The sequence below is a fragment of the Miscanthus floridulus genome, chromosome 11 (assembly GCF_019320115.1).
Source record: "Miscanthus floridulus cultivar M001 chromosome 11, ASM1932011v1, whole genome shotgun sequence".
Lineage (NCBI taxonomy): Eukaryota > Viridiplantae > Streptophyta > Magnoliopsida > Poales > Poaceae > Miscanthus > Miscanthus floridulus.
In genome coordinates this window covers 40,538,247-40,550,292 of record NC_089590.1, presented here as the reverse complement: position 1 = coordinate 40,550,292, position 12,046 = coordinate 40,538,247, and the positions used below count along the sequence as shown (strand labels likewise).

Sequence of the window (12,046 nt, the reverse complement as noted above, 5' to 3'; positions counted from 1 at the left end):
TTTCAGTTTTATGATGAATCTATGATGAAAAATGGTTCATCATAGAAGTCACGTCATTCTTGCAATTCTATGATGATTCTAGAAAATCATCATAGAATAGGATAGATCTATGATGAAAACTAATCGTCATAGAACTGGTTTGGCATGCGTGGCAGAGGGGCAGCCACGTTGGCGGGTGCTTACGTTGGAGATGCTTTCCACGTGTACATGCTATAGCCGGTTGTATTGGAGATGGTTTGGATACGTGTCATCTCCTTATTGCACAACGTGGCCATCTCTAGTTCTTGCACGTTTTAGATTCATACTGGACCATGTGTCAGGACCCTGTTGTTCCACATGTTAGTTTTCTATTGGCACACGTGTCATGTTGCGGTTGGGTCACGTGTCACTTCTTCATTGGACCAAGTGTCGTATTTTTATTGGTCCATGCGGCGTGACCACAATACCCCATGTGTCTTTCTTTTACTCGACCACGTGTCTTGATGTTGTACGTCCGTGTGTTAGTATTTTATTGGGCCATGTGTCACACCCTGAGCTACCCACATTTCTTTTTCTGATTTGACCATGTGGTAGGATGGATTTGTACCACGTATTTTGTTTGTATTGGCCCACGTGCCCTGTCGTGGCTTTTACATGTGTCATTCACTGGTTCATCCATGTGTCAGATTCTTATTGAACAACGTGCCTATGTTGAATCTACTACGTGCACATCAATCATTACATCAGAGAAAATGATTTCAGATCTACACTGCTGCACAAAATGACTACATGTGTCGGTGCAGAAAGTGACCAACTAGTGAATATTTGTAGTTTTGCTGTACGTTGTGATCGGAGGTGGCCTAGCACTCAATGACATAGGATTTATACTGGTTCAGGCAACGTGCCCTATGTCCAGTCGGGGTCGGTTGGTGACTTTATTCCTAAGCCTAGGTGCTTGAAGTTTGCAGTGGGGTTACAAACAAGAAGGAGAAAGATGGGGTGTACAAGAGGTCGGGTCGGCTCCGATCAGAAGGGCCAAGAGTGACAAGAACTTCGCTATGAGCTAAGTGTTCAAGCGAGTGCTTGAGGTCTGAACCTGGCGGTTCTGTGGTTGTGAGTTATCGATCTAAGGAACTCTGATCAACTAGAATTGGTCTCTTTTTGTTGGAGGAAGCGCACCCCCTTTTATAGATGAAGGGGACGGCTTTACAAGTGAGAGGGAAAGGGTGCATATGCCACCGAGCCTTATTGCCCACGCCTGCCGAGCCTTGTTGCCCACGCCAGCGGGTACAAGATAGTGGTAGGCGCCTACAACACTGTTAATGTTACTGTAGAATGTCAGATGCATGTGGGAGGTCGTGCTGTCTTCTTTAGGGATGGTAGACGTCGGTACCGGTAAATACTATTTGATGCCTAGAGGCATGTGAGGAGTCTCACCACGTTCACCCGATATGGTAAATCCTGGCGCCCATAACGCTATCGATGCCCAGAGGCACGTGGGGGGCCTTACCGTATGGGAGTTTTAGCGGCGCCTACAATACCGTAGAGGGAGATGTCAGCTGTAGAGTACTATTCCATGTAGGTTATGGTCCCTGGTATAGTGGTTTTGACTTGTGAGCCTTGCCTTGCTCTTTCTCTGCATGTCTCTTGGTTCCTACCGAGCGGGCGTCCTCGATCGGATGGCTCCAGTCGACTCTGAGTGCGCCGGTCGGAGAAGAGCGGTGAGCAGGGTTCCTATGAGCCCCGGTCGGAGGGACACGGGGTCAGAGTTAGAAGTAGCACTTTGGGCCAGGCCTTCCGATCGGAGAGAGCATTCAAAGGCAGCTGGAGGCCGAAGCGAGTGCTTCGATCGAAGTGGTGGGCCGAAGGGGTCGACGAGTGAGCGCCGCTCCTTTTGGTCTAGACCTTCTGGTCGGTGACTAGGCCATCCTTCTGGCCTGTTGCATTTAGACTCTTGGGCTGAGCCTTGGAGCAGAAGCTGTTCCCCAAGGGACCTCGGGTTTATTAAGCCGACAGGAGCCCTCGAGCCCCTAGGCGATTTGGGTAGAATCGTTCGGAGGATTTTTGTCTTGCCAACGGGTGCGCGCGAGTGCACCCGCGGGTGTAGCCCCTGAGCCCCCGGGCGGTTTGGGCAGAACCATCTGGGGGTTTTCTGTGTCATCAGGGGAGGTTTTCTATTTTGTCGGTGGGTGTGAGCGAGCGCACCCGCGGGTGTAGCCTCTGAGCCCCTAGGCGGTTTGGGCAGAACCGTCTAGGGGTGTTGTTCTAGTGGGAGTGTGTGTTTTTTGTCTGAGATGGAATTTTGTCGCCCGAGGCGTCATTGTGTAGCCGAGGCATTTTTAAGTGCGAAGATTGGATTGAGACATAACTTACTGATCTCGGTGTCGATGCGCGCCATGGATTGGGCGAGGAAGTTAGTTTGGGCGTGAGAGAGCTCACTGATCCTAGTGTCGATGCGCGCCATGGGATCGGGTGAGGGAGTTAGTTTGGGCGCGAGAGAGCTCACTGATCTTGGTGTCAATGCGCGCCATGGGATCGGGTGAGGGAGTTAGTTTAGGCATGAGAGAGCTCACTCATCCTGGCATCGATGCGCGTCATGGGATCGGGTGAGGGAGTTAGTTCAGGCATGAGAGAGCTCACTGATCCTAGCGTTGATGCGCACCATGGGATCGAGTGAGGGAGTTAGTTTGGGCGTGAGAGAGCTCATTGATCCTGGCATCGATGCGAGCCGTGGGATCGGGTGAGGGAGTTAGTTCGAACAAACCCTGGCATCGGTGTGTGCTATGGTTTTGAAATAGTTAGTTTAGGGGTCAGACGAGACCAAGACCGTGGGTCCTGGCATCGGTGCGTGCCATGGGACCAGGCGGGTCGGAGTCATGGATCCCGGCCTTGGCATAGCCCGGGTGGCCGAGGTAGTTAGTTTTTGGGATTAGACATGGTGACTAGGCGGTGCTCATGGATCCTGATGACATGAGTTCAGGGTCGTGGACCCTAGATTTTTTGGAGCGTAGTCGGAAGTGTAGCCGGATGACGTGAGTTTAGAGTTGACTCGAGTTTGGAGTCGCGATCCCTAGTTTTTTGGAGCGCAGTCGGAAGCATAGTTAGTTGGTTAGTTTATAGATCAGATGAGGCGATGCTCATGGATCCTGGCGTTAGTGCGCGCCATGGGACCGGGCGAGTCGGAGTCATGGATCCTAGCGAGTGGGGGTCGCAGTCCCTAGCGTTTGTCTTGAGCTCCTGAGCCCTGTTGGGCCTTCATAGGGGTCGATGTGAGTTGTGTGCATTACCCCATCCTTGGTTCCTCACAACCAGAGGGGCTGAGTCTTATCGCCTATCTCGATCACTCGGGCTCGAACAACGTCGCTCGGTGAGTTCGCTAACGGGTATGATCGAGTGGAATCCGGGTCCATCGTTCATGACGGGGTTGACATAGCCCTCTTGTGACATTCTACTACTCCTTTACCTACAACCTAGTAGATGCCTAGGTCATTCTAAAGACCGACCCAGGTGGCCTAACGACCTCCCCTTGATGGAGATTCTATGGGCTTAGCGAGAGGTTCAGGATCGAATGAGAAGGTTGAGATGACCCGGTCTGCCAGATCGAGCGAGGGCCGCATGGGGCTCATCTAAGGTTTTCTACCCTGGCTCTGTTGGTTGCTCATGTCGATTGAGGCAACCACTACTTCATGACACAACATAGAGCATTGTGATGCATTTCGTTGCACGTGCGATGCTTAGTTCTCGAGCCCCCGAGCAGTTCAGGGCCTGAATTGTCTGGGAGGAGCGGGCGAATGGAATGAATGCGTGTATGGATGTATGAAATGATTGTAAGGAAATAGAGGGGGTTGGTAGTGCTCACCTTGATGGCTTAAGTGATGGGGTTTAGAGAGCTTCAGTTGGAAATGTCCGACCAGGACCTACGCTCGTCAATCGTGGGTGAGCTCTTGTGTGAATAGTTTTTGTATTAATGAACATATGCTCACCTTGATGACCTAAGTGATGGAGTCGGCATGGCCCGCATGGGGCATCTGTTTGCTTCCTACCTTGGTGGCTACGCCCCTACCCAGGAGCTGCCTTGCCTATATGAGAAGGTCAGGAGCTCCATGTTCTTCTACTGAGCATCTCTGGGTGCGATGCCCTTGAGGTACCCATTGCGCTTGCTGAAGCTGAGGGAGCAGAACCAAGTGGATCCCTTGCAGTCACAGTAGTATTTGCAGTAGTAGAAAATGTAAAAGTTAAGTTTGTGGGTGAGTCCCCGTGTGAACAGTTTTTTGTATCAATGAATACATCAGCACTGCCCTTGTGATAGAACCACGATATCCGTTCTCTGTTTATATCCTAGCATAATCTTTGTTTTTATCCCCTCTCTCTTATACCTGCCTATTTGTCCCATAGGGTGCAACCTTGGGAGTCTAGGGCGTGGCCCGCGGGGCTTGGCTGCTCGTATCCATAGGGAAAGGTAGGGTGCATTCGGTTGGGAGTATGAATAGAGTTACGTAGGGTAATCAAAGACATGGAATGTGTTTCTGTTCGGGGACAAAGTTGTTTATTATGTGATAGTAAAAAGAAAAGGTGGTTAGACCCAATTTAAGGAAAAACGACATAGCTGTTCAATGTTCCAAGTGTTGGTGAGAGCATTGCTGTTGTTGTCCTCTAGTCAGTAGGTGCCCGATTGGATTACTTTTATCACCGTATAGGGCCCTTCCCATGGTGGAGAGAGCTTGTGTTTTTCCTTTGTTCATTGGGTCCTCCGGAGTACGAGATCACCGACTTTGAGTATCCTTCCCCTGATCTTCCTTTCGTGGTACCTGTAGAGGGTTTGTTGGTAGCGAGCAGAGCAGATGATGGTCGTTTTGTGGGCCTCTTTGAGTAGGTCGACCATGTCTTGTTGAGCCTCTGCGGCTCGGTCGTGGTCAAAAGCCTTCACCCTTGGGGCACTATGGTCGATGTTAGAGGGCAACACTGCCTCAGCTCCATAGGCTAGGAAGAAGGGTGTGAATCCCATGGATCGGTTTGGGGTCATTCTTAGGCTCTAGAGGATCGCTGGGACCTCTGCAACCCATCGCCCAACGTACTTGTTGAGTTGGTTGAAGATGCATGACTTAAGTCCCTAGAGGACCATGCCATTGGCACGTTCGACCTAACCGTTAGTTCATGGATGTCCGACCGAAGCCCAGTCGATCCTGATACTGTATCCATCGCTGAAGTCTAGGAACTTTCTTCCGATGAAGTTAGTCCCATGGTTAGTGATGATACAGTTAGGAACACCGAACCAGTAGATGATGTCAAGGAAGAATTTGACTGCCTCCTCTGACCAGATGTTGGTGATGGGTTTGGCCTCTATCCACTTGGTGAATTTGTCGACCGCTACGAGTATGTGAGTGAAACCACCTAGGGCCTTTTTGAGGGATCCTATCATGTCGAGGCCCTAGATCACGAATGACCAGGTGATAGGGATGGTTTGGAGCTCTTATGCTGGCAAATGGGTTTGCTGAGCGTAGAACTGGCATCCCTCACACCTACGGATGACCTCCTCCGCATCTCGTAGCATGGTGGGCCAGTAAAAACCTTGGCAGAAGGCTTTTCCGACCAGCGACCTTGGGGCCACGTGATGCCCACAAATGTCAGTGTGGACCTTGAGGAGGAGCTTCCTCCCTTGGTTGGTGGGGATACACTTCATGAGTACCCCTGATGGGATCCGTTTGTAGAGTTCGTCACCGAGCATGATGAAGGTCTTGACGCGTTGAGCGATCCGTTGTGCTTTAGTCTTTTCGGGTGGGAGAACCTCCTCGAGGAGGTAGGCGAGTAATGGTACTCTCTAGTCATTTTGATCGAGTGCTAGCATGGCGACGTTCATGGGTAATGTTGTCATAGAGGTGCTGGGATCGGAGCCCCCGAGCGCTAGCTTGACGCTAGGGTCAGAGCCCCCGAGCGCTGATCGGGTGTCGGGGTCAGAGGCCCCAGGCACCAGCTGGGCGTTAGGGTGTGCCTGGATCGGACTTTCTAGGATGCAGGCAGATGGCTCATGGACATCGTTGATGAAGACCCCGCTCAGGGATGGATCCCGCCTGGCGGCCAGTTTTGTGAGGAAATCGGTGTCATCGTTGTCCCTTCGAGGGACGTGATGCAGCTCGATCCCCTAGAATTTATCCTTGAGTTTGTGCACCTCCTAGTAGTATGCTGTCATGAGGGGGCTTTTGTAGGAGGACTCCTTCATGACTTGATCAATGACTAGTTTTGAGTCGCCGCGAACATAGAGTCGCATAGCTTTGAGCTCAATGGCGATGCATAGTCCATTGATAAGGGCCTTGTATTTTGCAGCGTTGTTTGAAGCCGAAAAGTGGAGGCGGATGGCATAGCGGAGCCCACTCCCATCCAGGGAGATCAGAACCACTCTAGCTCCTGAGCCGGGTGCCATTACTGACCTATCAAAGTACATTGTCTAGTACTCGTGGGTGACGTCTGGGTTCGGTAGCTGGACCTCTGTCCATTTAGTGACAAAGTCTATGAGAGCTTGAGATAATAGCGGTGTGGGGGGTATACCTGATGTCATGGCCCATGAGTTCAAGTGCCCACTTGGAGATTCATCCTGTTGCATCATGGTTGCAGACGATGTCTCCGAGCGGGTACGAAGTGACAACCGTAACTTCATGGTCGGTGAAGTAGTGTAGGAGTTTCCTAGTTGCCATTGGCACGACGTATAGGAGTTTCTACACCTAGTGGTACTGGACATTGGGATCTGTAAGTACTTCTCTGATGAAGTATACGGGTCATTGTATCCTGAGCTGGTGTCCCGGCTCCTCCCTTTCAACAACCAGGGCGGCACTCACCACATGGTTACTTGTCGCGACGTAAAGGAGGAGGGATTCTCCCCGTTCTAGAGCGACGAGGATTGGGGCTAATGTTAGGGACATTTTGAGGCTTTAGAGAGCCTGCTGGGCTTCCTCAGTATAGACGAAGGCATCTGTCCTTTTGAGGAGCTTGTAGAGTGGCATCCCCCATTCACCGACCAGGAGATGAAGCGGCTTAGGGTAGCCAGATAGCTGGTGAGCCTTTGTATGCCCTTGACATTGCGTATGGGGCCCATGATGGAGATGGCCATGATCTTTTTAGGGTTGGCCGCGATGCCACGTTCGGACATGATGTATCCAAGCAGCTTCCCCTTCAGAACCCCAAAAACACATTTCTCGGGGTTCAGCTTGATGTTGAACCTTTGGAGGTTCATGAATGTTGCGGCTAGGTCTGCGATTAGGTCGCAAGCTTTGGCTATTTTGACCACTATGTCATCAACATAGACAACAATTGTTGGTTTTAGCCACTCGACTTGATCAGGCTGATTGAGCAGGTCGATTTGGTTGGTGAAGCATTGCTGCATGCACCTTTGGTAGGGGGCGCCAGCGTTCTTCAGGCCTAAGGGCATGGTCATGTAGCAGTACGAACCATACGGGGTGATGAATGAGGTTGCGAGCTGATTGGATTCTTTCATCATGATCTGGTGGTAGCCTGAGTAGGCATCTAGAAAGGAGAGGATCTCACAACCCGAGGTGGAGTCGATTATCTGGTCTATGCATGGCAAAAAAAAGTGATCCTTTAGACATGATTTGTTGAGTCCAGTATAATCAACGCACATTCTCCACTTTCCTATCTTTTTCCTGACAAGGATGGGATTAGTGAGCCAGTCAGAGTGGAAGACCTCTCTAATGAATCCTGCTGCCAGGAGCTTGGCGATTTCTTCACCTATGGCCCTGCGCCTCTTGTCATTGAAGCGACGTAGACGCTGCTTGGTGGGCTTTGAGCCTAGGATAAGGGGCAATGTGTGCTTGGTGACCTCCCACGGTGTCCCTAGCATGTTAGAGGGCTGCCATGCGAAGACATCACGATTGTCGCATAGGAAGTTGATAAGCTCGCATTCCTATTTGGTTGGGAGCTAGGTCCCGATCAGAACCATCTTGGTTGAGTTGGTGGGGTCAATCCCCACTGCCTTGGTTTCTTCGAGCAGGCAGAAGGCCGTCGATGAAGTTGGTTTGTTGCAGTCTGGGACTACCAGGGCCAATGATTCCCCGAGCCATGGGAGCTTGGACGAGTTGACGACCGCCGTGGCGAGCTTGTAGTGCTCGCGGTCACAGGCGAAGGTGTGTGAAAAGGCGCTACTCATGGTGATGACGCCATTTGGTCCTAGCATCTTCAACTTGAGGTAGGTGTAGTTGGGGATTGCCATGAATTTTGTATAGCATGGCTGCCCCAAGATGGCATGGTAGGACCCCAGAAAGTCCACCACCTCGAAGGTGAGGACCTCCGAGCGAAAGTTGGCCTGGCTACCGAATGTGGCGGGCAGATTGATCTGTTCGAGCGGGTATGGCTGCGCTCCCAGGATCACCCTGTGGAAGGGGGAGCTTGCCAGGCAGAGCTCTGATTGGGGGATGCGCATGGCATCAAGGGTGTCGATGTATAGGATGTTGAGGCCGCTGCCCCTGTCCATCAGCACCTTGGTGAGGCTCTTCTTGTAGACGATGGGGTCGATGATGAGCGGGTAGTGTCCTAGTCTCATGACATGGGAGGGATGGTCCCTCTGATCAAAGGTGATCGGTGATTCTGACTAGTTGAGGAAGGAGGGGATGGCTGTCTCGGTGACATATGCCTCTTGATAGTGGATCTTGTGCTGGCGCTTGGACTAGACAGCGTTAGATCCACTGAAGATCATGATGCACTCCTCAGGCTCAAGGAAGCCATCTCCATCCTTACCTACCACACCCCCCTTCTTGGCTATCGCCTCTTTGTCATCTCCCTCCTTTGGCCCGCCCGCCTGTCGGAGGAAGCGTTTGAGGAGCTTGCATTCCTTATAGAGGTGCTTGATGGGGTAGGTGTGGTTGGTGCATGGACCATCCATGAGTTTGTTGAAGTGGTCAGGCAGTCCCTGTTGGGGCTGCTTGGCCGTGCGATCGACCATGGTGACCAGCGTGGCGCTGTCCGACCGGCAATGATCTTTTTTGTTTTTCTTGCCCCTCTGCATGGTGGGGCCTTCGTTTGGGTCCGTGCACTTGGCTTTGACCTTGTCTTAGCCTCCATTGAAGATCGCTCCGACCACCTCCTCACCAGAGGCATGGTTGGTGGCGATGTCGAGCAGGTCGCGGGTGGTATAGGGTTTCAAGCAGCCAAGCTTGTGGATCAGGGACTCATAGTTCGTCCCAGAGAGGAACGCGCTAATGACGTCTGTGTCGATGACATTGGGGAGGGAGTTGCATCATTGGGAGAACCTATGGTTGTAATCCCGTAGGGACTCATTGGGCTCCTATTGATAGCTCTTGAAGTCCCAGGAGTTTCTCGGGTGGACGTACATCCCCTGGAAATTTTTGATGAAGACCCTCTTGAGGTCCGTCTAGTCGCAGATGCTGTCATACGGAAGGAATTCAAGCCATGCCCAAACATGTTCCCCCATGCAAATGGGAAGGTATTGAATGATGAAATAGTCATCATCCACTCCTCTAGCCCGATAGGCGAGTCAGAAGTCTTCGAGCAAAATAGCTAGGTTTGTCTCCCCGATGTATTTGGTGATGTTGGCGGGTGGTCAGAAATGCTATAGGAATGGTGCTCTTTGGATGCACCGGCTAAAGGCCCGTGGCCCTGGGCCCTCAGGGCTAGGGCTCCGGTCATCAAGCCAGCGACTACGCCTGGGGCATGTTTCATTCACCGCTCCCCTCGATGGTTCAGCTAGGATCCATGTCGGCTGCTGCTGTTCAGTGGAGATCACTATCGTGCCAGGCCTGATGTCGGTTGCTGATGATGCTATGAGCGTCCTGGTGCGGATCGGGCTGCTCGTGTACCGGCGGTTGGTGTGGAGCGGGCGTCGGGTTGGATCATGGCACGACTACTACTTCTCGAGCCACGCCTGACAGTTGTAGCGGTGAGCGGATGGAGTGACCCATGTGGCACATCCCTGCTCCCTCGGTGGGGAGAGAGGGCATGGGTCGGAGTCACAACATGGAGCTTTCTGCCTGATGGATGACGGCGGCTTCTACCAGAACCCGGAGGTTCTGGTAGACTGCGCGCTCCTGGGGGTCAATGGGCTTGGGAACGCACGCAGAAGCATTGTCGTAGCAGCGATGTTCTGGCTGGCCCAGGCGAATTGTGGGAGATCGCTCCCCTCATTCGTGATGTCATGTTGGACCTGACGGGCGCGACCTTAGGTGCCACCCGTTCGGCCAGGCGCATGGGGTGCAACATGTCGCACCGACTACACCAGCGCAGGCGGTGGCTGGTTCTGCCATCATTGTCGTAATTCCTCGGTGTGTGCTTGCACAGACGCGAGGGCCCCTACATGCGGGTCCAGAGGGGTGTGAGTTTGCACAGACTCCACAACCACCGATGGCTGTAACGGAGCATCCGCCATAGCGCACTCCCGGGACGAACGATGGCGGGGCGCCACATCATAGATGCTGGAACCATCGCTCTCGCCCTTGCCATCTGGGAGTTTGTGGGAAATGGCAAGAACGCAGCCTGCCATTCCCATGAATTTGGACATGAGGGGGATGGTGCCAGCATCCTTTGGTGCCCCCGAGCGTATGCATCTGTGGAGGACATGAGGTTGTAGGGGAACCGATCATACAGTGTTTGTGGCATGGGCGGTACATTCCCTCCGGGTGATCGGTGGGAGATAGTAAATAAAGAATGAATAACAGTACGCATATTACTTACAGTGGGGTTTGAGCAGAGAGTTTGCTAGGAATGAAGCGCAGATGCCGTGTCATTGAAGTCACGTGTCCCGGAGTCGATGGAGGACGTCCCTCCGATGGGTGTCGGGTCGCGAGCCTCCTCGTGGAGGTGTAGTACACCGAGTCGGTCAGCGACGAAGGCCAGGCTTCCAAAGAGGAAGGCCTAGGATGGCTCAAAAATGGGTGGAACCCGCATCCCGGTGGGCGAGAGTGTGGGAAATTCCAATGAGTCGAAGCGAATCATATCGCCTGAGCCCTCCATGGCAAGAGTGGCGAAAAAATGGGCCATCCGATGACCAAAAAGTGTTGAACGTACAACGTCCTCCCCATGGATGATGCCAACTGTCGGTGCAGAAAGTGAGCAACTAGTGAATATTTGTAGTTTTGCTGTACGTTGTGATCGGAGGTGGCCTAGCACTCAATGACATAGGATTTATACTGGTTTAGGCAATGTGCCCTACGTCCAGTCTAGGTCGGTCGGTGACTTTATTCCTGAGCCTAGGTGCTCAAAGTTTGTAGTGGGGTTACAAACGAGAAGGAGAAAGATGAGGTGTACAAGAGGTCCGATCAGCTCCGGTCGGAAGGGCCAAGAGTGATAGGAACTTCGCTATGAGCTAAGTGTTCAAGCGGGTGCTTGAGGTCCGAACCTAGCGGTTCTATGGTTGTGAGCTATCGATCTAAGGAACTCTGATCAACTGGAATTGGTCTCTTTTTGTTGGAGGAAGCGCACCCCCTTTTATAGATGAAGGGGATGACTTTACAAGTGAGAGGGAAAGGGTGCGTATGTCACCGAGCCTTGTTGCCCACGCCTACCAAGCCTTGTTGCCCATGCCAGTGGGTACAAGATAATGGTAGGCACCGACAACACTGTTAATGTTACTGTAGAATGTCAGATGCATGTGGGAGGTCATGCTACCTTCTTCAAGGACGGTAGACGTTAGTACCTACAAATACTGTTTGATGCCCAGAGGCATGTGAGGAGTCTCACCACGTTCAACTGGTACGGTAAATCTTGGTGCCCATAATGCTATCGATGACCAGAGGCACGTGGGGGGCCTTACCGTATGGGAGTTTTAGCAGCACCTATAATACTATAGAGGGAGATGTCGGCACCTACAATATTGTTTATGTCGGGGTGGCTGTAGAGTACTATTCCGTGTAGGGTATGGTCCCTAGTATAGTGGCTTTGACTTATGAGCCTTGCCTTGCTTTGCTTTTTCTCCACATGTCTCCTGGTTCCTACCGAGCAGGTGTCCCTAGTCGGATGGCTCCAATCGTCTTTGAGTGCGTCGGTCGAAGAAGAGCGGTGAGCAGGGTTCCTACGAGCCCCGGTCGGAGGGACGTGGGGTCAGAGTTGG

The 12,046-nt window shown here is 52.2% G+C and overlaps 1 protein-coding gene across 1 annotated transcript; it reads right to left on the bottom strand.

Annotated features, from left to right (window-relative positions):
- Positions 1-7,906: 7,906 nt before the first annotated feature.
- Positions 7,907-8,527, bottom strand: LOC136491816 (uncharacterized). Its single transcript, XM_066488044.1, has one exon. It carries the CDS (start codon positions 8,525-8,527, stop codon positions 7,907-7,909), a length of 621 nt encoding a protein of 206 aa, XP_066344141.1.
- Positions 8,528-12,046: the final 3,519 nt, after the last annotated feature.